A 24,859-nucleotide genomic window follows, 5' to 3' on the forward strand; every position below is an offset into this window, starting at 1 on the left:
AAAGATTCAAAGATTTATAACAGCATCAAACAGGTAATAACCTAAAATTAAGATCTTTTAGTAACACATTGAATCAAACCAAGACCACACCCCAGTCATGTCTTTAAAACAATGAAACACTTTTTATCAGACCTTCTGAGCTGTGTTTAACAATAATTGCTACTACACCTGATAAATGAATGTTGCTGTTATTTTCCAAGCTACTCTACCTAAGAATAAATGCAATTTAAGACTTTTAAAATTTGGTGCTTTTTACTGTTTTAAGACCCACTGTGAATAAACTTTAACACTTACCATCAGCTGCCTGGTAATATTAGTCCTTCAGCTGCACTTAGCAGCAACACACAGGGGCGCCCCTGTGCAGTACTGCACAGAGCAAACACCGCCATCTGCTGGGGTGGACGTGGTTCAGCTGGTCACTAATAAGAAGAGCCACCACACGCTTGTATCAAACTAACATCTTCTTTTATTTGTATTGAAGGTTACAGAGCATCAGGTCTTTTTTTTCCCTATCAAAATAAGTAAATCAAAATTCAAGCAAGAGTTCAATAGCTTCTTGGGGGGTGGAATAAGTGGGTTTGTACAGTAAACATATGACAATATTTAAGTTTTTACGCTTTAAAGTTTTCATGTGATGCATCTAACCTGGTCAGTGTTTCCGTTTGAGATGGATGAGGCGAACGCTCTGATGCATGACTTCAGGGGATGTGCCTTTTGACATGTTACTGATTCATTTTTAATTTTTTAAATTAATTTACTTAAATCTTTCTACAGGCTTTTGGTCTCAACAACACATATATGTCCGTTCGTGAATCAAACTTAGCATCTACTCTCTTTGGGAATGCAAAAATATACAATCACACACGGGAGAACTACACAAAAAACAACAAAAAAACCCCAGTTAATGATCCTCCAGGGTCTTTCCCCACATTGAAAACTCAGTCACAGCGTGGTGTGACTGCCTGTACGTGTGTTCGTGTGTTCGAGAGTGTCTTAAAGATGGGGGAGCACAGATGCTGATGCCTGGAGATGAGGTGTGAAGGAGAGAGGGCTTGATGAGTCTATGATCGCTTTTTTCTGCTCTCAAAATTTCTGAAGTTGGCCGGCCTTATCTTCATCTCTGCAAACTGGATCGAGTGTTCGTGGCCCTTCCAGTGGAACCAGTTGATCCCCTGTGGAAAAAACAACAACAACCCCCCCCCCAAACAATACAAATCATCAGCTTTTCCTAAACTGCACATCCAGCAGTGAGCAGGGAGCAAGTTTCACTGGGAAAAATCTGATTTTCTGATTAGATAATTCAACTGCTTATGGCTCGTGTTATGGTTTACCACTTCATTTTCTGCGATGCGTGTGAAAGCGTTCGTACCTTACTGTGACTTTTGTCGCCATATTTCCCCATGAGGTTGACACGGTGACAGTTTTTATACCAAAAGGCGCCTTTGTAGGACAAGGCGCAGTTGGTCACAGCGATATCGTTATCATTGTCGTAAGTGGAGAAGGGCCGACCCTGGTGGTAGGTCATGGAGTCACCTGGTGGACAAATGAGTATTATTCAGTTAAGGCAGTCTGATGAGCTTAACTGGATTTGTCAAAGTGACTTTTCTTAGAAATAATTTGACATTCTAGGAAATACGTTCAGTTTATTGCCAAGAGTTTAATGAGAACATTCGTCACTGTCGAAATTGCACGATTTAAAATGCAGGATTAAATTATGTCTTTAAGGAAACAGCTGTGAGCTTGTTTGTACTTCAAAAGATAAACCCAAGGTTTTAAGACAGAAAACTTCTTTTGAAAAAAAAAAAAATTCCCCAAAAAATTCTTTTGAATTATTTGTTGTTGTTTTTTAATAAACTGTGCAGACAAAATGTGATCAAAACGGGAATAGTGTCACATTTTCTAGTATTTCCAGATTATGTCTTTTTTCTTCTTCTCCAGTGCATTCAATACCATTGTACCCACAATCCTGAGGGACAAGCAGGAGTACACAGGTGTCAACCAACACCACGTGGATCCTGGACTACCTGCCATCAGTATGTAAGGATCCAGAAGTGTGTGTCTGATAGGGTCTTCTGCAGGCCCTCGGGGAACAGTTCTATTCTATTCTCCTTATACACCACAAGACTTCACCTGCAGCTCTGATCACTGCTTCCTGCAAAATTTCTTGGATGACTCAGCAGTTGTTGGTCTGATAACAGGGAGTACAGAGAAATTACTTTGTTGACGGGTACCAGGAGAACCGCCTACAGATCAGGTACAAACATCCTCGACTTACACCCGTGAACATCCAGGTAATGGATGCTGAGCGCATCGACTTATATAAGTACCTAACACCCTAACTAGACTGGATTAACAATACAAAGGCCATCTGCAGGAAAGGACAGAACAGGCTGTATCTGCTATGGAGACTCGGTTCTTTTGGAGAGCAGGGGCATCTCTTGAGGACCTCCTATGACTCTGTGGTTGCATCGACCCTCACTTATGGTTTGCTCTGCAGGGCAGCAGTATCTGCTCTGGAGACAGGAAGAAAATGAACTGGCTGATCAAGAAGGCCAGCTCTGTTCTGGGATGCTAGCGGAGGTGGTGGGTGACAGCAGAATGGTGGCTAAGCTGTCATCCCTGCTAGAGAACACCTCCAACCCCCAGGCAGGTCACCCTGACAGCACCGAGCAGCTCCTTCAGTGACAGGCTGCTGCACCCACGGTGTGCAAAGGAGAAATATCCGAGGTCTTCCTTTCCAGCTGCTGTCAGACTGTACACGTGAAAATGCACCACACACTGTACATCTTTCTGAAATGCCAAGCGTATCACTGTATCACATCTACATCTACATATCCATATATATATACGTAAATAATATTTCTTCTGCCTTGTATAGTTTACATTTTTCTTCCGTTGTTGTTTCATCTATTTATTCCTGGTCTCTTCGTTCTGCTGCTCTAGCAATCTGAATTTCCCAACAATGGGACTAATAAAGCCTCTTATCTTATCTGGTTTTATCTTATCTTTCGTGGTGCTTACGTCTGAATCACTGAGTGTCTCAGGATCATAAGATTTTATGTCCCTATATTCACTTTATTAAACTTTAAAGAGGGCGATATAGCTGCTGAGACAGTTGTGTTCAGTGCAGTGCCCTCGTGTCTTGGCTCAGACTCACTGATCCGGATCAGTGGGTGTGATCCAGACCTCTGTGTGTTCATATTTGAATCAAACTATCAGCCAAACTTTTACAAAGAACTTGTGAGCACCAGTGGTGTTTCTCCATTTCACAGCCAAAAGCTACATTCACGAGTGTTAATATATGACGAGAATGGAACATTATTTTGACACAGGAGGAGTTACGAGCAGAAGACGCGCTGCGAACAATAAAACCTTTTATGAAGTTTCCATTTGTTTTGACGAGCCAGCTATTTCACGTGGTTATTAAATCCTTTGAAGGTGATCAAAATGCTCATTTCAGGGATTTCTCCTGTGTCATCAGAACAGATCGAGCAACCAACAAAAGTGCTAAACAAAAAGAAAAATTTATATTGTGACACTCAGAGTGAGTGTTTTTTTCCAACCTGGATTGGTGTAAACTTTCAAGCAAATACTCTGTAATTAATTGGCTGTGAGTCAAAAAAATATTGACAGTATAAACATAAAATTTGGCTTCATTACATAAACTAGACAAAAAAAATCTGCTTATTCTGAGAGGTTCAACTGAACTGAGCCTTTATTACACTTACTGGAAGGAAACAAGAGTGAATACCATTCTCTTGTCTAACGTTAAAGTACAAAGTAAATACTCGTACTCCCCAACATGTCAGGCTATTTCATTAAAGTGATACCAACCTGCTGTTCCACTATATGTTCCTATGTAGATTTTATAGCGTGTCCTTGGCTCTGCAATTGTGAACTTGTCATATTGCGCGTAGGCGGTCTCCCCGTTGTCCCTCAAGTCCACTCGCAGCTCATAATGGCCTGAAGATGTGATTTTATGGAGGTTGGAGAGACCTACAACCCAAGTTTAATATGTGTGAGTCAGGAGGGCAGTGAGCGAGGGAAAGAAAGCAAATACGGCTCCAGAATGAGCGAGCTTACCCAGCCAGAACTCATCGTTCATGTTACCAAAGCCAGCCGTGTAGTTCTTCCAGTTCCTGAAGAATTCCAGCTTTCCATTCTGGCGTCTGAGGAAAACCTGAAGAGTACCGACTCTCATGAGTGTCAAAACAGCTTCACGGCAATCATAAGAAGCTAGGCTAAGGCCACGGTGGTGCTGTCTATCATTTGTCATCAGAAAAACAGGTGCCACATAAGCAGAATCATCAGGATTCAGCTTGAATAATGGTGTGAAACGGGCTTTATTTGGATTCCAGAAGGCTGATTTCCTCACCAGCCATCCTCCGCCATCTGTGGTCATGTCACAGTAAACCTGGATGGGCTGGCTCTCCTCTCCTCCAATATAGATGGTATACAGACCAGCGGTCGTCTCTCCGTTCAGTAATATCTGAGCACAGTCCCGTGGGCGTCTGTACAACTGTCCGACTGAAAAGCACATATTAAAAAGGCATCGCGTTAGAGACCCTGAAGGATGCGCTCACTTATTTTTCGTCCCTATTAAATAAACAAAGCATGAGGCTGTATATAGCATCCTGAGAGAGGACTACGGAACGGGGGAGGGCCAAACAAAGGAGAAAGAAGGTTATTCCATCTGGAGCTCAGACAGAAAGAAAAACAAGCACAGGTGATCTGGCTCCAATATCAGTGCAAATGAAAAGAGTGCACATTAGAAGATCTCTTTCTAATGTGCATCTGGACTGTTGCATAACAGCCAAACCCTTCACTTCTGAGAAAGCAGCGACAAGTCCAGTGCTCCCAATTTTCAGCTATACGTACACATTAATTAAGAAGAGGTTTGTGTGTGTTTTAATGCTTACGGGTAGTGAAGACGGTGGCCACGTGGCGACTCCTCTGGGCTCCAGCGGCAGCCTGCAGTCTCACATTGTACTCTGTGGAGCCAGTGAGCTGCGACATACTGTAAGATGATGCTGTTGGGCTTAGCATCACCTCCTGAATTCATGCAAGACACACACAATATTTACACCAATGGCATTTCTTAACTGATTACTATAGCGGCTCGAAGTGCAGGACACAGAAACATTTCAGAAAACATGACAACACCATGAACATTGGAATGGATTGAACCCAAGAGCATTACGATGGGTTGATGTCATTTCCTTGTTCTATACTATTCCCTCAAACTGAAAGAAAGAAGACGAGATTGCAAGCGTAAGGCAATATTTTAACAAAGAACACTGATAAGCTGGATTTCATAAACTACAGATGGTGAAAAAAAGGAGAAGGAATCCTGCACTGTGTCTGTTTCTGTTTCAGGGCATGCAGCTCTTGGAAATCAGCCAGAACTCATCATGATATCATTTCTTATTGTTTGAGTTTTTTTTCTGTTTTCTGAAATGTTGTGCAAAATGCACATTAGGACCTAACAATCTATCAGTGCTCCAGATTTTACTTTTTAAATTTTACAAATAAAGGTTTTCTCAGCAAAGGAGCCTTGCAACAGCGATAAGAAAAAAAAACCCTTTTAACAGGAAGACATTGGCAGACTTTGTCTCAGGCAAGGCAAGGAAACAGGACAAAAAAGTCACTGTGGAGAAGAGTAACTAAATGCAAAATGGAGAGTGAAAAGAGAAATTCTCAGAGCATTATGGGAAGCCCCCTGCAGCCCAGGCCTATTGCAGCATAACTAAATGATCGGAAACTTGCGCTTTCAACGACAGTTAGAAAAACTGGAGAAACATGGCAAAACATATCTGTTGTCAAACGATGAAATGACACGGGCATGTACGTACCCTGATTGTTCCATCAGCAGAGGAGAAGCTGAGCATATATCCAGTGACAGCAGCATGAGGTGGTCTCCACTTCAGAGTGGCGCTGTCAGTTTGAATATTCATAGCTATCAGATCGCGAGGAGGGTCCACATCTGCAAATACAGCATCACATTAATCATTCGGTACAGCTGATGTGGTTAAGAAATCAGCGCATGTTGCTTAAGGTTATATTGACGCTGATATACTACTTATAAAAGATAGACAGAGACGTGGAAAAACCAGATGTTTGTATGGCAGGATTTTTTCAATCACAGGCAGATTCACCTCGAAGAATAAGCTACTTTTAATCTTTTTTTTACTCTAATGAGGCCCCTTAATTACAAAAACAAGACTTTAAATTAGCAAATGAGACCATAAACACATCAGGAAACTGTTCATAATATGGCTCAGAAATATGGGTGTAATTAAATTGAAGTTTGCTGTATTTTATTTGAAATTACAATGTAATTATATATACAAATTCTTAAAGCTAGGTACACCAGAATAATGTGGTAACAAGTCAGTCTTTAACAAGAAACAAAGAAATAATTTTAATTTGTGAAAATTGAAGTAATGTGTAAGTAATGTTAAGAACTGCTACAGTTACAGAAAATGACATTGAACAAATTATGGTTTCGGGGCTGGAGTCGGCACCAGTAATGGACAGACAGCCAATCGGATCCTCCGGCTCAGTGCTGGTGAAATTGTTTTGGGTCTTCCACTTGACTTTTTTGTTCCATAATCCTCAGGATCATTTAAGAAATTCCAAATAACTGTCCTACTGCGTCCCACCTCAGCAGTGATGGCGCACTGCGAGAGATCCTGGTTATGCAGTTTAACAACCCAACTATGTCCAAAAAAGGAAATTTTTTTGTCTTTGCCATGAGAACGTCATAACAGTGTGACTACCTGTGTTACACCCCGGCCTAGACAACCGGCGTGCAACGTATGAAAATAAAAATAAGAAAAAAAAAACACACGAGATAAAAAGCTAAAGCTCTCCACCAAAATCCCAAAACGAAAGTGTCTCAAAACGAAAATATTAACAAACCCATTCACAGCTATTTACAACAGACTATTTATTTACAACAAAACACCAAACTATTTACAACACAGGGGAGATCGCGACCATGACACACTGAAACACAAGGCTTAAATACATAGAAGGAGCAATCAGGGAATGGACCACAGGAGGGAAACACAGCTGGGGCAAATTAGACCTGACGAGACAAGGAAACGTAAACTGAACACACTAAGATAACAGACCTTCAAAGTAAAACAGGAAACACATGACAGTCACGCAAAAGCAAAACACTGACAACACCGAAACGTAACAACCTGCCAGAAAATGACAATGAATCCACACTTTTGCACAGATTTGGCCTTTTAAAGGCATGTGGTCCTAAACTTTTGATCAGCTGTAAAGCAGCCTGCTTCAGTTTAAGTGTTGTTGTCAATAAATTGCATGCTCAAAAACATGTTTTGTCTCACTCCCATTTCTTGTTGTTGCATATTGAAGTTCTTCTTGGAACCTTGTTAAGATCCAACCATGCAAAATAGGATTTTCTGCCATTTTTCCAGTGGTCTTAAACTTTTGACCGGGACTGTATAATTAAATTAGAATTTCAAATAAAATACAGTGAAATTCCATTTAATTCCAGGAAATTACATCTTTAGTAACAGGCCATATTATAGAGTGTTCCCCATCTTTTATATTAAGCAATACTTTTATACAATCTGGACATCTTTCTGTGTTTACCTGTGGTGAATTCGGTAAAAGCAGAAGCACTCCTCTGAGCTTCTTTCATAGCATGAACTCCCACGGTGTAGTGGGTTGCTGGAACCAAGGAGTTCATCTCAAACTCCACAATGTTCCCAGAAACGTGCTCCACTGTTGGGGACACTATAGGGCAGGAATTAAATTATACAATCAATACAAAGTCAGTTAAAATGAACAGAAAGCAAGCTCGTTTAAACTCAGAGACACACCAGAATCAGCACTGTAGGTAATGATGTAGCCATCAACAGTGGCGACAGATGGTTGCCACAGCAACAGGGCCGAAGTGTCCGTGACATTGATAACAGTAAGACCACGAGGTCTGTCCAAACCTGCGGGGCACGAGGAAGATCACAGAGAAAATGTGTGGGGTCAGTACATTTTTAACTGACTCCAGTGTTGCCGGAGTCAAGGCTGCATAAGAGAAAAAAGCCAACCTGTGGTCACAGTGTCTGTGCTGGGGTCACTTTCCTCCAGACCCTTCAGAGCACTGACGGTTACTTGGTACGTCTTTCCAGGAATCATATTGGGAAGCAAAGCCTCGAACATGCTGCCATCTACAGTCAATGTCATTGGGCTTCCTGTGGGGGAGAGAGAACAAACACATGTACTATTGATTCAAAGACAAGCTTGTCAAGAGGTGTCAGATTTTATCTATTGGTGTATTTCCACTGTACTGAACAAGATGTACTAAAGCTCTTCACGTACTTTGTGGTGGGTGGTGATAAATGTTTGAGTACTGGAGATTGAGGCCAAGAGAAGCCTTTGTAAGGCTGAGATAAATGCTTACGTCAACTAAAAAATGACAAACTGATTGCAATCACAGTGCGCCGTATTGCTAATGATAGTGTATTACTTTCATTACTCAAGAGCATGGTCCTATAATTTATGATTTATGATGATGAAGTGAGCTTCCTCAAAACTAGCAGCTAAAAACAAATTTGCTCTTGCTCCAAACTGCATGACTCTGTAGATCAGGCGTGCGTAGATTTCCTGTGTTCAGCTTCTCATCCATGCTCATGTACTCACAAATCATCTTTGTGTGCTATGAATCGTGACACAAGAGCTAAATACATGCATACAAAATATTTTTCTTTTTTCTTCGTTTTGTCATTGTTACACTGTGTTTTATTCTATTGTTAAGTGTCCTTGGGTGTCTTGAATAGCGCTCTTAAATAAAATTGATTAATATTATTATTAATAATACCTTGTTTGGTATTTCCTTTCTATCTGTTATTATCTAATAAAAGCAACAATCATTAAAGAGGATTTATTGCATATTGATGGATATTAAATATGGCTAAAGTTTCTAATAATGTGGTCAGTAGATTTGTAAATGATCCCCGTGAGTCAAAGGCTCAGACTTCAGACTGCACAAAACGCTGTGTGTCTGCTCTTGAGTCTCACTGATTGCATAGCGAGTGGATCGATTAGCAGGTTGTGACAGTTTAAACAGTAACCTTACCCACCTGCTGAAAGAAAGTTGGCTTAAAGGGAAGGGACCTTCTTTCACAGACTGGGTGAACTGAGGGGCTGCATCAAGTAAATAACTATTATATTGAACTGAATCATGCACAACTACTCTGGCAGAGTGGATAAAAAATATTGAGCTGGAAATTGGTCTTCTTAAAAAAATATTTTTATAAGATGAAAAATCTCCAAGTAGTGCAGTGCCAATAGTATCAAATGATGTTGACAGTGAGACGTTCCCGGTTAGCCTGAGCAGGTATTTTACCTTGAAAAGGGTTTATATTTCCTTTCTTTCTGAACTTTGATATATAGCTCCCTCATGTACAGATTTTGCATTGACAATAAACATATTGCACCATTTTTAGAATAGCTCGACAACTATGTGACTCTGTCACTGAACTATGGTAAAAGGTTGACCAGTGATTGAACCAAGGACATGCTGTTAAAGGCCTTAATTTCATCTGGTGAGCCCACTAACCAATCAGCTGTCAGAAAGAAAGGCAGGATGAAGGGCTATAGCAGAAGCACAGGAACTCTGTACAAGCTGCACATGATAGGCATGTGACTTGAGTGCAGGCGTGCAGCTTTGAGCAAGAGCAGAACAAATCTGCATACAGGGAGGGATCATTTTAGTTCTGGGAAGATCATTGACTAGCTAAAGATGAAAATGAAAGCACACGTTTTCAAACAAAAGAACCATCCTCTTGAATAAAGTAAAAGAATTTTGCTCAAGATATTTACAATCTTAGATTAGCATGTTAGAAGTTTTGCTCCTAAGCCTGATGGGGAATGTCACTGACATGGATTTAAAAAATCATGGAAAATTTAAGTTTTCCAGAGACTAGAAAAGCATCAGTATCACTGATGTCAGAGGAGTTGATACATTTTTTCAGATTTATTGATAAGTGATATCTATAGACTTTTTGATATTTTATACATTTAAATGTATAAAATTCATTGTTTACTGGACCAAATGTTTCCCAGTGTGACGCCATTAGCATGGTAACGCACCAGAAGTACCAACAGAACATCAAAAAGATTTTAATTCACTATTATCTTGAACGGTGCAATAATAAATAAATAAAAGACCTCGACCAAATAAGCATTAATAAATGTCACTGATCTGTACAGAATTAAGAATTCATCACACCTGTGAGTCAATGTGCATTGCACAGCAGTATTTTAACAGAATGTCAGCCATTACTGTAGTTCGAACAGTATGGAAACACAAGAGCACACAACAAATGACATGCAAATAAAGTCCTCAGCGGTCCGCCTGTTTCCAGTGCTTAGCAGCGTTACACTGAGCCTGGTTTAGCGGGTTTGCTACCTGGAAGAGAGTCGCTCTTCTTCACATTCTGACTGTGTGAGAGCTGCACAGAGAAGTGAACGCTGTTACTGAAAGTCTGTTTCTGAAATTAGAAAGTGAAACTGAACTGATAAGTGGATTATTTTTGATATTATCACATGCATGTTTCTGACATGTCAACATCAGTATATCTGATGAACACGGACACAACAACCAAGCTAAAATTAAAACTGTTTAATGAAATTCAACCTTAAATGTAACTTGTATAAACAATGATTGACCTCTTACCTCCTTCAAATGGCACATAGGTGATGCGGTAGTTATCCACCGGAGAGCGAGGCATGGACCAGTGAACTACGGCTGAAGAGTCAGTCACTTCAGAGAAGTGAAGTCCTCTGGGAGTGCTGAGGCCTAGCAAAAAGCAAATGGATTTGCGCAGAGAGCAAAAAAGCAAAGTAAAAACTGTAAGTATCGTAAGTAAGTATGTGAAAACACAGTTTTTCCCAAAAGGACGTTTTTCGACAGACGTGAAGTTTCAAAGAAACCAGAGAAATAAAGATGATTAGTGGGACACTGGGTTGAGTTCTCTGAAGTCGAATGTCGCACTGAAAACTCAGAAAGTTTGGTAGTTAACATGAGACTGCAAACTTTGCAGTTTTTCAGTATACCTGTCTGAACAACCCCTGTAATAGGTTGGGAGCGTCGATCCAGTGTGGCACCGTAAAGCTCGATTTCATACTCGGAGCCACCCATAAGTCCGGTTATGACCTTGGTTCGTTCATCGCCGCGGACGCTGTGCTCTTGAGGATGGGCTAACCTTTTGCTGTCTCTTATTTTGATCACAAATCGGTCAAACAGATCTTCATTGGCAGTCCACGTCAGACGGAAACTGTCAGCTGTGACGTCTGAGACAAAGAGATGCTCCACTTCTGGCTCAGCCTCTGGTTAAACAGGGAAACATTAACGTTGCAGCACGTCTGGTGATTTCCCAGCAATATTCATCACGTTCTGAGAAACACCCACAGGGATCAGTTTGGAAGAGGTCAGAAATCGGGCAAGACAGGATTAGGTTCCAGCCTGAGGGCCTTCTTGTCCACCGCCACCAATCTGCCATGCTTAGGCATCCATTAGTGTTAATCAGTAAAAAATACAGCGCATGGACTACAGAGGCATACGCTTGAATGAAAAGACAAGATGCTTTTTGTAGATGTCAGTCAACAGAAGGATTCTTTCGGAAGGATTTCAGCATACACTTGTTGAAATGCGTCCTCAAGGCCAGCCTGGATGCATTCAGTGCATTTAAAAGTAATGGCAGGTGACAAACGAGATTAGAAGCTAAATCAACAGACATTTCATGCTCAGAATATCTGCTGATTTATCCGTGTTTTCCTGCATATGAAAATGTCATTTTCGATTGAGTGGTTCATATCCATCCAGGGAGTTTGAACCTGATCTACAAACCAGCCTCACTAGGGAGCAACATGGTGCAATAATTGGATTTTGTCCATAGATATCTGTCTGACTATCAGCGATTAAAAATGCGAAGGAAAACACATTTTAAAATATGAAGACAAACAAATGTGCTTGCTCATATTTTGGAGGTAAGAAGAAACAGACGGGAGCTCAACACCTCTTCCTCTCGGTGACACAGCTGCATACCAAGGAGATGCTTAAAACCAAGGAAAAGTGAGGTCATACTGGAAAAAAAGGTCATCTGAGTTAGGGTTAGGTAAGAGTACTGAACTGAAGTCTCACCATCAAAACGTGGCACTGAGTTAGATGTATCCGTCCTCAGGCTAATTTTGTTACACAATGTCTTTTGTTGCGTGAAATGAATATCAGTGATTAGTAAATATCACAGAACTGCACCAGGTTGTGATAGTGAAACTGCAGAGCTGAAATGGTTATAGTAGTTATACACGTATACACCCATGGTAGCTTCAACAAAGTCAGACACTGGACTTTGTAGTAAGACAGGAGGGCTTACAGTGCACTGAGTTGTACCTGTCACAGCCACTGCAGTCAGAGGCCGAGAGAGAAGCCCTGACTCTGACACCCCTGTCAGTCGGACCTCATAGCCTATGCCGGTAATGAGGCCCCCGATGTCCAGGTGACTTTGGTTTCCTGGCACAGTGAACTCCTGAGCCTTCAGCAGCCAGCCAGAGTCTGTCACCACTATGTGGAAATGGCTGAAGCCACCACTAGAGGGGGTTAGATTATCCTGCGGTAGCTGATGCTTCACCCCCCACGACACACGGAAGCCATAGGGGGTTATGTTGGAAATGGTCAAGTTTTCCACTTTAGGCAAAGGAGCTGAGAGGAATGTGGGTTTAATTGAATGGGAGGAAGGAGTGTGTGTGGGGGGAGGGGGAAGGGCAGGAGGGGGACGAGACTTCATTAGGAGGATAACGTGTGCAATGGTTGCAAAAGCAAATACAGACACAGTTCTTTTACAAGGTAATAGTTATAGGCCAAAACACACTAAGGGCAAATCTAGCATGCATCATAATTTAGTACTTTGTCCTCACACTATCTAAAGTGGCAAACACAGAAGTGCTAAAAAATGCAGTTCCTTCAATGGCCACTTAAGACTGAGTTAGAGCACGAAACAAATGCAATTTTGGTGTCTTTGTGTATTGGTTTTCTTCATGACAATTGCACGTACGTTGCTCACTTTGACTGGCAGATATGCTGACACAGGCGGTTGTAGCCAGCAGCCACTTATGGCCCCAGTAACACAGTCCTAGAGACTTCTACTGGCAACCAATAGTTGCTGAGGAAAAAAATAAGTATTCCAGTGCTGTTGGAAGTTGAAGCCCAAATTACATGGGTCTTAGAGAAAAATGCAAATTCCCTAACTGGTTTTCAGTTGGTTGTGGGAGGTGTTATTCCCTATTCCTCAATGCTTAATTGAAAGCCCCCAGTAGCCAAAGCTTCCTTAACTTGACCTGACCCAAACTATAAGGTTTTAAGCCTAATAAAAGTAGAGTAAGTGTCTATATACTGAATCCAAACTGAGAGCTGGTTCCATAGTAAAGTCTGATAGCTGAAGGCTCTGGTTCCGATTTTACTTTTGAAAACTGTGGGGACAATTTTGAGAGCAAAGTGCTCTGTTAGGGTTAAAATATGTCAGGGCCTGAATATTCATTATTGTTATTTTGCGCATGACGGGAAGGATTTTAAATTCAGCTCTGAACAGACAGCCAACAAAGAGAAGCTATTATGGGAGAAATATCCTCTCTCGTTCTCGTCCTAATGGGTACTCTCACTGCAGTGGTCAACTGAAGGTTTTTGAAGGAGCTTTTAGAGTGACCTGATTATAATGAACTACAAAAGTCCAGCCTGGAAGTAATAAATGCATGAACTAGCTTTATCACTCTGAGACAGGATGATTCAGAATTTAGCAATATTGTGAAAATGAATGTAGGTAGTCCTCTACATTTGTTTAATGTGCATGCTGAAGATGCCTCACAGTGTTACTGGAGGCCAAGGTAACGTCATCTAACGCAAATATCTGTTTTAGGAATGACTACAATAACCTCATTTTTATCTGAATTTAAAAGTAGGAAATTAGAGGTCATCCATACCTTTATGTCTGTAGTTTATATTTAGATAAACCTGGGTGTCATCTGCATAGAAATTAAAATGTATGCAGTGTTTCCTAATAATAGGTATGTAAATGTAATTGGTCCCAGCAAAAAATCCTTTGTGGATAACGTCTTTGTGGGAAGAAGACTAGCCATTTAGTTGAATAAATTGGAGTCTATTTGAGAGATACGAGCTAAATCACTGCAGCATTGTAACTTTAATACCTGCACATGTTTTAAAATATTACTGGAATGAGGTCTGACAGGACAAGCACAGAGATGAGCCCACTGTCAAAGGCCATAAAAAGATCATTCAAAACCTTTAGTAGCTCTGTTTCTGTGTGCTATGATGCACTCTAAATCCTGAATGAAACTCTTGAAATAAACCATTGTTTTGCAAATGACCAGTTAACTGTTTGTCAGCTACTCTTACAAGAACTATTTTGAGGCCAAATAAAGATCTTCTAAATTAGTAAGATAATATTTCCTCTCTAACATTAACGTGGCGCGTGGGAGGGCTCCACTTTGAGAGAAGCCACTAAAACCTAATAAAAAACTATATGAGGCTGTCGTTTTGAACAACTACATGGATGTTAAACTTGCCTGAAATAATTGTTTTATCTGAACTAAGAAATAAATCAGATAAAAAGTCAAAGAAATCAACTTCAAATTCTGAGGACAAGCCAGGTGGATGATTATTAACACATAAAAATGGTTTATAACTTCTCTGGTTAGGGTGGAAAAGGTTAAGAGTCGGGTTTCTAAATTCTGTCTAGCTCTTTGGTTGTTTAATAAGTTGGAGTGAAAGATGGTTAAAAGGTGCATGTATCCATTACAAGATGTTAGCGTATCCTAAACGATTATCCTTCTTTCTCACTATTTGCATGACCATAATTTTTAAAATGGGCGTAAAATATTCAGAATGGCTTGAAGCCCAAGAAGTTTTAAGTAAAAAGGTTTATTGCACTCATACAGGAAGAGGGCATTGTGCCATTTTCCTATTGAGTCTTGAGGCTTTTTGAAACGTGATGGTTTGCCCTCTGGTGGCCATTAAATAGAATGCAGGTTTAAAGCACTTCCATACTGGTTTCCCTAGTCAGGGGTGTTGAACTCCAGGCCACGAGGGCCGGTGTCCAGCAGGTTTTACATCTCACCCTGGGTCAACACACCTGAATCAAATGAACAGCTCATTACCAGGCCTCTGGAGAACTACAAGACATGTTGAGGAGGTCGTTTGGCATTTAAATCGGCTGTGTTGGATCACGGACACATCTAAAACCTGCAGGACACCGCCCCTCGAGGCCTGGAGTTCGACACCACATCTGTTTTAAACTGACTATGAATGTTTCAAGCATCAACAAATGCTTGCTGATTATGAGCGTCAGAAAAAAAACCAAAAGCTGCTTGTGATGCATGTCCGCTTTGCTCTTAAGGTGTTTCAGGATTTTGACCTGCATATTGAATTCAGTTAATTATTCTGCTAAGTTAAACCGATAAAAGGAGCTAAATTCCTTTTTAGTTTTGGTGGAAAAAAGTATACTTGAAGTATTAGAATAAAAGATATGAGTAAAATACGTAGTACCTGTGACAGCGTGGGCTAACACTGTGGGGGTGTGACGCCCATGAGAAATACCGTATAGTTCAATATCATAGCCTGTAGCATCCATCAGGTTAGTGACTGTAATGTTACGGACATCACCAGGCAATCTGAACTCCAGTGTCTCAGACTGCTGCTCAGAATCACTGACTCGGATAACAAAGCCATCAAAATGACCTGACACAGTGCTCCAGGACAAGCTGAGGTTATGTGGACTCGCAGATGAAGCAGCTATGGGCCCCAACTGTGGGATGTCCTCTGAATAAAAAAAGAACATGGCTTTTCAGTTATGTCGTCCTGCATACATGTACATAACAATGTAGGCAGCATGTCCAGTGTCAAGAAATGCAAGTCATGTGATACCTGTTGTAGCTACAGCAAATAGGGGTTGTGTGTTCTGGCCATCAACACCAGTGGCATACAGCTTTATGTTGTAGCCCGTGCTCGCTTTGAGCCCCGCCATTACTGTGGAGCGCACGTCTCCAGGCAGAGCGCGCCCCATTGCCTGCGAGGGCAAAGCAGACTCTCTGACTTCTACTATAAACTTATCAAAAGCCTTCTCTCTTGTCCGCCAAGACAGAGAGAATCTGTCTGAGGTAATGTTAGAAACAACTAGCTTGGACAAATCAGGCTCTTCAGCTACAGGGGAGAGAAAATATAAAATATATGCATTTATTAAAAAAAAGGATAACACATGTATTTGTCACTTTAAAACCCAAGTCAACTTTAGAGTGAAGGTAACAACAATTCTCTTGGAGACTAATGATTTGATACACATAAAACCGATTACCTGTCGATGCAACAATACTGACTGCACTCGTTCTGGATCCCTTGTACGTTCCATAGAGGTAGGCTATGTAATCAGTGCTGGGCCTGAGCCCTGTGACATCATAGGACTTTACATCATGGGATATGTTATACTCCTTTGGCTCCATCAGCCAATCAGAATCAATTATCTCCAGGACAAAACCATCAAACTCTCCTTCAGTGCCATTCCAGAGGATTGAAAAGCTCTCTGACGTTAAGTTCATGATATATATTTTGCCAACCACTGGTTGATTCACTAAAGAAAGAAACCATGATTAGATTGTCACCAAGGCATTTATGCAGAAAATGTTATTAATAAATGACAAGTAAATGATTAGAAATTGATCTTTTTCTAGAAAGGAATACATTTAGCGTTAAGGGACGCTCACCACCATCACCAACAGTAACTGTTGACAGTCTGAGAAGCTGTGATTAAATACATGCATGTATTTTTTTTTTTTGCATTAAACGCAAAGCAAAAATCCTGCACCACAGTTATTTAAACACAATTAGATTCAGGATTTTTTAAACAGAAACACAATCTTCACAATTCTAACTGTGGCTGCCACCGCAATAGGTTTGCAATACACAACCATGAGGCAACTGAAGCACAGACTTTTCAAATTTAATTCAAGGGGAACAAGAATGATGAGGTAAATATTAAAAATCCGCCCGTATCCTGCATTCCAAAAAAAGCTGGACCACTTCTAAAACTGAAAGCGTATGGAGATACCCGATGATTTCAAACATATAGAAACACCGTAAAACACAGTGAAGAGAGTATGTACAGCCATGCATGGTTTCTAAAGCCACCAGGCCAGACGTGTTTATTGCTAATGTGACCGAACACAGAAGCAGCTGGACAATTTCTGAAGTATGCAGAGCTTTATTGTCTCCGGTGATTCAGCCAAATGCAGCAAAGCTGATTGGATAGCATTTTACGGAGAATACTATGAAAGCAATTCAACTCAACATTTAAAAAGCACTGCGCATTAAAATGGCTGTGATTTCTCAGCTGTGGCAATGCAGCATTCTTGTTTCACCTTGTAAATGAAAGTTGAAAGTCTGTGTTTGAATTGTATCCCAGTGTGTCCCTTAATATTGCTTGTAGAGCCGTGTTCAAAATTAAGAGAATTGTGTCACTGTAAAAATATTGGAAACCAAATATACTCTTTTCTTTACCTTGAATATAAGCAACATGTAAAGACAAGGAGAGAAACTCAAAAGGCCTTCAAAATTACCTGCAAGTTTGAGTTGTTAATCACTGACTTAAATTTGAAAATGTGATTAAGCAGATTTCATGCACATGTAGCATGGTTTGGGCATGTTAATGCTGATCAATTCAATGCATAACGCGGCATCAAAGCAATTCAAAGCAGATGAGTTAGAGAGCTAGTTAAACTTCATTTACATGTTGCAGGAAATATAGTCCTTACATGCAAGCATGCACTAAAAACAAAATTCAGATGTAAATCGAGGTGATGCTACTGTTAGCTTCGTTTTATGTTATTAGCTTTTTACCTTGACAAGAAGTGACAATCATTTGCCACCTAGCAGTCCAAAAGGAAATGACCTGTGTTTACTTTGATGTTCCGTGAAAATAAACTTCATCAGAATCCACAAAACCACCCGAGCGTCATTCACACAAACTGAAAGATGACATGGATACTCACGCATACTGTGAGCGCTTGCACATCGACGGGCAAATGATGGGTCATGGTTAATCAATTATACGCTGAATGAGGGCTGATGAGATGAAATGAGATTATCGCACTGTTGCTGTATGACTGGCGGGGGAGGCTGAGAGTTATTGGTTTGCTTTTGCAATCATTGCAGCACATCAGCGCCAGACCGGACCACGATGCAGGGATGGCGGGGGGGGGCTTCATGCACTTTGGGATAAGGGGATCAGTCGGAGGTAAGTCAAGGGGTTTGGGTCAGTGATGAGGCACATGTACGCATCACCCTGCCCTCTCTCAGCTAGACAGAATCAGTGGCTGGAGGGTGAGGAATGGTAAACGGCATGTTGGTTAAGATGAAGCAGTAAAGTGCACTGTGTCCAGGGTGTTGGACATTGAGGCCATAAACAACAATTGGGTTATTATCATGATGTTCTTGTTTCATGCTGCGAGGTGAAGATGCTCCATTGAGAGTGAGACAATAGAGCTATTTATGTGTATGCTTCACAGATGTTGACTTTAGTAGAAATTATTCATGGAAAAGAAGGACAGTTTAGAGGACAAAAGGCTGCAACGCTGCAAGTTGCAGGTACCTGTGGTGGCTTCACTGTACACAGGTTCAAGGAAGGAGCCCTGATACATCCCATACAGGCCAACCATGTAGCTGGTGTTGGGATTCAGCCCAGAGATACCCAGGCTCAAAGCGTCTCCGGACAGAGTGAGGTTCTGGCTCTCTGCAAAATTCTCCAGGTTTGTTACCTCAATCACAAAGCTGTCAAAGTCCCCACTCGTGGGGCTCCAGGACGCAGTGAAGCCATCCCATGTTATGTCAGAGATGGTGAGGTTCACCACCATTGGTGTCAGCATCTCTGGTAGATAGACATATCAGACTGGGGTCAGCTGGACAGGAAGATGGATTATGCATTTCATTTTAAGGCGAAAAAAAAAGTACATCAGGAGTATGAGGAGCACAGTGGGGGAAAAATCTCAGATTTTGAGATAAAATTGCAAACACTTGAACACATAAAAGTGATGATCACCTCTTTCATTGAATTTTGAGTGTTTTAATCATCCTTGTTACATCTGTGGTGCCATAGCAAATGAATGGGAATACACTCAACCTCCCCCCCCCCATTGGCTGAATGACTTACTGAACAACCAACTGAACGGCCCACTCAACTGAATTTCGTGGTGAAAAATGTTTGTGTTAATTTAAAACAGACCGCTCAATTTTGACCAGGAACACTAAAGTAAGGGGGGTGGGGTGCACAAAACTGGAGGGTTAAATTCTCCCCATCTTCTTGTCCCACCGAAGGGCGGAAAATGTGTAATTGGTTCTGTTTGCTTGTCTTTTGTCTGTCTGCCTGTTTGTTAGTTAGCAGTCTAACATCAACAGTTATCAAGATATTATTTTGAAATTTTGTCAAATGGTGGATACCAATAATAGCTTAAGCACATTTTTGGTGAAGGTCAAGGTCATGCCAAATATAAAAAAATCAGTAAAAACGTAATATTATGCAGAATTTTTTAAGGATTGACTTAAAACTAGTACCTAGATTGGCTAAGCATTTGACCTTGACCTTTACTATTAGCGCCCAAGGACAAAGTTAAAATATTTCAAGAAGCCATATCAAGTAATATATCATATGAACATCACAGGCTAACATCATCATGTTGTAATAAAAACACAATAAAGCATCAAACTTTTAGTATCGTAAGAGTCCTTTGAGGGACTTGTGAAATAAAATTAAAAAAATAAAATAAAATTCCTAAATATTGAACAATATTAAACTCTAATCATTTTAATCACAAAATAATTTTTCAAAAACGTTTTACACTCTTAATTAAAATGTTTGATATTAAAGTATTGAATGTTGTATATTTGATATATTGCAGTATATTGTATATTTACAATATATTTGACATTAGAGTCAAAATTGAATACTAATATTTAATTTTGAGTTCATTATCAGAATTAAATAATATATTCTTAATATAATTTTAAGTATTCTAACTTTTAACAAATTCTACCAACAACATGTTAGAACTTTCCTTCATTTGACATCACTTTTATATTGTTCGTTTAAGTTCAACTAAAACAACTTTCAAAATTAGAAGTCTCTTTGTTAAATGCACATTAAATCTCAAAATCTCAGATTTTTTGTGGACCTAATACTTTGTTGTGAGGATTTAAAAGTTCAGCAAAAGACAAGATTAGATCAATGAGGATTATCTTTTACAATAAAACATGAAGTATCTGTGGAAAAAGAAATGATTGAACCATTCTGAAATGTTCAGACATAGGAGATAAAAGATATGATGATGATGGATTGAGATGAAGGGCTACAATAAGAAATATTTGTTCCATGTACCTGTAGTAGCAAAAACTCTGAGAGGTAAAGATCGCTCCCCTTCCACCAGCCCTTGCAATGTAATATCATAGTGTGTAGCAGGGGACAACCCTTCTATTTCAGCCTTCCTCATATTTCCTGGTACCGTGGTCACACGAGGTTGTGTTGTTGCTGACGGAGCAGTAAGCTCCACCAAAAAGCTATCGAACGCCTCATCGGGCGCGGACCATGCCAGCTTTACACTAGTGGCGGTAACACTGACTGTGAGATCCCCGAGTAGGTCCAAGCCTGAGCTGTCAGGCTCGGCACCGGAGCTTATCCCGCCAGAATCAGAAGTGGAAGTTACTTCATTATTTAGAGTATCGAGGATGTCTGGGTTTTGAACAGCTTCATTATCCGGAACAGACTGTGGGAGCGTTGAGGCATCTTTGATACTCAGCGTAAGCACATCTGGAGATGTGGGCTTGGGTGCTAAGTGAATAAAAGAAGGTTAAAGAATGAATTTCTTATTGGCTCTGCTGGAAACTGTAAAAAGATCATGTGAAGAAAAACAATGGGTTAACATAAAAATATAATAATTCTGCTCAAAATGCTGTCCTTATTCTACCTGAATCATGGATATATTATGACGGCTAAATCATCAAGCCATTGCTAAGGCATTAATGACACCTGAAGCAGGGTCATTAACTTTCTGAAGACTCTGCATAGTCCACTGGTGTGAAAGTATACAGTTGTCTTCAAATTAAGTTGAAGCCATGCACAGCCACGTTCTTTCGGCTTTTGTAAAACACAACTGAGGAGTCTTAGTCATGAGACATGCAGGCGACCTGGTTTAATTTGCTATTAGAGAATCACTCATCTCTCTAAACGGGGTTAATGATGGGACAAGGCTTTAATTTAAAAGCTCAGGTACAAGAAGAAACTGGGACAACCAGCTCAGTAGAAAACCAGTGTGCTTGATAGCTTTAATAATCCAGGCTAGACACTGATGCCACTGTGGATTTCTTCTTGCATTTGAACTTTGGGAACCAAAGAATCAAACAAGACGGGTTTTTGTAAAAACTGAGACATTTGTTAGGTTCAAATGGACTCATGCCAAAGGTTATGCAGATGATGGTTTCAGTGAAAAAAAAAGTCTTGTGAAATCTGGGAACAAAGAATCCAGCATGCAAGCCATATCAGTCTGGCCTCTAATCAAAAGCTTCCACTGAAGGAAGAAGCTGAAAAACCCTAAAAGAGAGACTTATACCTGTGATTGCAACAGCTTCAAGTAGCGCAGCTCGTTGGCTACCTGTTATTCCATAAAGTTTTATTAGATATTCTGTCGATGCCGTCAGGCCATGGATTCTAGAGCCATGGGCATCTCCAGGAAGTTGAACCTCTCTCATGTCCCACAATCGCTGAGTGTCTTTATATTCTAGTGCAAAACTATCATAGACACCACGAGCCTTTAGTTTCCATGACAGATCAAATCCATCAGACGTGACACTTGAGACAGTCAGCACTCCAGGCTCATCCTCAGGCTCGGTCCCAGAAAACTGGGACTCGGAGGGGTCTAGATACACAAAGCTAATGACATTGTCCTCCAAGCCTGTAGGAGTCGCTAGCTCACGGTCATCTGAGTCAGCTAAATAAAATGTGAAAGAGGCTACAAGGAAAACAAGAAAATCAAGAAAGCATCGTTTAGTAACAGATGAAATAATCGTTTCTTGGTGCTGGTCGGGAGCAGATTTATTTCCAGCCAGCAAATCTCTACTTGTATTTCTAAACATGTACACAAATGATCATTTTCAAGCTTTCAGTCCTGGTTGCCTTGGTTACAAAGCTGCGATTAGCATTATATATGCAAAAAACGCAGCTGTTACTATAAATCAATCTTAATTAATTTTAAAAAAAAGAATAGGAGATGGATCTTTTTACAGTGGAGAGCAACAATCTCAGGTTGTCCAATGAACAGTAAGATAAAAGAGAATTAATGATGCTGACACCCCTGAACTCCAACAGCTGAACCTGTCTGTAGATCCTTTTAACTTTAGCTCCTCGAAGAAATCCTGAAGAACGTAACAGAGCCTTTAACTAAAAATGCATGCGTTCTTATTCATTCTATTCATTTAAACTGTGGAAAAATGGTTCCCTACCCACCTGTGGATGTAGACAGGGAGACGGGTGTGCTCCTTTTGTGCCCCCTCTCTGCAGTCAAGGTAAGGGTGTAGCTCATCCCAGGAGTCAGATTGGGCAAATGATAGGTAGTCGTTGCAGCTGGGAACCCCACCTCCCCAACCTGACCGTCTCTGGAGATGTACACCAGTCTGTATCCACTGATTTTGGCCTGAGGTTTCTGCCACTTGACGCTGAGAGACGTCTCTGTGGATTCAATTTCCTCAAAATCTCTGGGAGGATCGAGGTCTGACAGAAAAATGAGGTAGATAAACAGCTCATTAGTGTCATTTCACCACTCAATTTGTATCAACACATCCTATCTGTCTGTGTGTTTATGAAGCGGTGTGAAGGAGGAGTGTTTGGACAGCTGTTCAGCAGTGTCTCTCACCAGTTGCTGCGTTTGTGGTAGCTGGGAGGCTTTCTCTCTCATTCTTCACAGCAGTCACTCCAATCCCGTACTCTGTACCTGGCTTTAGCCCTGCGGTGCAGAAAGACGGAAGCTAAATATCCATGTTGGGTGACAAATGCAATTCTGGATATTGCATGTGTGTGGTCAAGCTTAATTTGTATTAATCCATGTGATACTTACTGGTGATGGTAGCCTGTGTGCTATCGCCTGGTCCTCGCTTGAACACTTCCTCACCATGAATTTCCCCAGAGATGGGACTGTATTTTACCCGATAGCTACTAATATCAGCTTCACTGTTGGTCCACTCCAGGGTGATGCTGTTGTCTGTCTGGGACACAGTCTGAAGGTTCGTGGGGGCATCCAGTGCTTACATAAACAGAGTTTCTTTCATTAATTATGTAATGACTTGACACTTGTTGACCTACAATCATACAATAACCTTAAATACATACTAATACAACATTAGACTGCTCTAGTTTGTAGTGTACAAATGCATAGAAGTCTCAAAATATAACAATACAGTGAACCAAAACAGAAAATACAGTTATTATCACAAGACAACCTGTAGTGAATGTGGCAGTGACAGGGTCACTGGTGATGTCTCCACTCCTGGAAATGAGCGACACTGTGTACTCGGTGTCTGGCCTCAGACCATCAATGCTATACTGCTTGTCTGGGGGGGATATAGCCACACGATTTTCATCTGAAGGGTCAGAGCTGGGCATGTAAAACATGGTGATTCCATCCATGGGAGCCACTGGCTGAGACCAGCTGATCAGAGCCGAGGAGTCCGTAATATCCTTCACCTCCACCTGCTGAGGGCTATCAATCTCTAGATTGGGTAATTTGGTAAGAGAAGGAAAGTTAGATGAGATATAGAGGGAAGAAAAGATGCATGAAGAAACATGATGTCTAACCACAACAGAGGTACTGATTCACTGAAAGACAAAAAATGTGAAGAGTGTCCTAGAAACTGATGCATCCAGGGGTTATTTTTTTCTAGCTTAATATTCAAACATAATAACTTATTTGTAATCAATGTAAGCTGTATATTTGGCTCTATTTAGCTAATTTTGCTAATCATGCTAACCTAAGATGTTGAGTATGGTGAAATCAGCAAGTTAGCACTGTCAGTGCAAAAATATTAAGTATCACTGCTGGTTTCCACTTTGGTTATCCTGAAGATTAAAGGTATTTCGGCATCATAAAGTAGTAGAAGATGCTAATACATGTAGCTTGCTAACCAAGCAACTGCTTAGTGTTTCAAATATGCTCATGTTTGGCTAAAAAAACAGCACCAAAACGGTAACATCAAAACCAATTCATGGCACTGCACGCTATGTCCATCTCTTCTAGTGTCATCTTGCAAGCTAAAAAGTACCTTTCCAAAAAACTATGTCTACCTTTGGTGTCAATAAGAAGAGAAATGTCTCTAACAAAGATTTAATCAGTCTCTGTATGTGTAATTCATTATCTAAAAATACAGAGTTCACAATACAAATTCACAAAGAAAACCTGGATAAAGAGATGTTAATCGTTGTTTTGTTTGTACGTGTTTAAACATAAAATACATCTTGCATAACTCAACTTGGATACCACCACCACAACAGGAAAAGTCATTATGAAACATAATGTGATTCCCTTTAAGTCTGACGTCATGTCACTACCTGACAAATCTCCTGTGTTAACATGTGGAGGAGACATTTTTCCTCCATATTTTGGATCCATGCTAAAAAAAGAACCACTGGGGGTACAAGGGTATGAAAAGTTTAACCTCGCTTCTATCATTCCTCTGTGTCGACTTTCAGCCTATACAAATAAATGACATCAGAAACAAAACGGT

At 40.6% G+C, this 24,859-nt stretch overlaps 1 protein-coding gene across 8 annotated transcripts in view; it reads right to left on the reverse strand.

Annotated features, from left to right (window-relative positions):
* Positions 1–19: 19 nt before the first annotated feature.
* Positions 20–24,859, reverse strand: part of zmp:0000000846 (tenascin) — a 56,462-nt gene continuing 31,622 nt past the window's right edge. For 2 of the 8 annotated variants that reach the window (XM_042223263.1, XM_014335996.2), the window contains 23 exons: positions 23,579–23,848; positions 23,197–23,382; positions 22,996–23,085; positions 22,590–22,853; positions 21,697–22,095; positions 20,469–20,918; positions 18,690–18,965; positions 16,401–16,673; positions 15,974–16,249; positions 15,596–15,868; positions 12,431–12,739; positions 11,095–11,367; positions 10,715–10,837; positions 8,085–8,228; positions 7,860–7,979; positions 7,630–7,773; positions 5,853–5,983; positions 4,920–5,052; positions 4,376–4,527; positions 4,084–4,180; positions 3,835–3,996; positions 1,370–1,533; positions 20–1,172 (listed from right to left, as the gene is read on the reverse strand). In XM_042223263.1, the coding sequence (XP_042079197.1) occupies positions 1,062–1,172; positions 1,370–1,533; positions 3,835–3,996; positions 4,084–4,180; positions 4,376–4,527; positions 4,920–5,052; positions 5,853–5,983; positions 7,630–7,773; positions 7,860–7,979; positions 8,085–8,228; positions 10,715–10,837; positions 11,095–11,367; positions 12,431–12,739; positions 15,596–15,868; positions 15,974–16,249; positions 16,401–16,673; positions 18,690–18,965; positions 20,469–20,918; positions 21,697–22,095; positions 22,590–22,853; positions 22,996–23,085; positions 23,197–23,382; positions 23,579–23,848 (4,820 nt within the window). In that variant the 3' untranslated portion in view covers positions 20–1,061. Of the gene's footprint in view, positions 1,173–1,369; positions 1,534–3,834; positions 3,997–4,083; positions 4,181–4,375; positions 4,528–4,919; positions 5,053–5,852; positions 5,984–7,629; positions 7,774–7,859; positions 7,980–8,084; positions 8,229–10,714; positions 10,838–11,094; positions 11,368–11,449; positions 12,740–15,595; positions 15,869–15,973; positions 16,250–16,400; positions 16,674–18,689; positions 18,966–20,468; positions 20,919–21,696; positions 22,096–22,589; positions 22,854–22,995; positions 23,086–23,196; positions 23,383–23,578; positions 23,849–24,859 lie in introns of those variants that run through there. The other 6 variants (XM_042223264.1, XM_042223265.1, XM_042223266.1 and 3 more) reach the window with 6 other exon arrangements.

This window comes from Haplochromis burtoni, unplaced genomic scaffold (genome assembly GCF_018398535.1).
Source record: "Haplochromis burtoni strain Fernald_Lab_line unplaced genomic scaffold, NCSU_Asbu1 Contig_107, whole genome shotgun sequence".
Lineage (NCBI taxonomy): Eukaryota > Metazoa > Chordata > Actinopteri > Cichliformes > Cichlidae > Haplochromis > Haplochromis burtoni.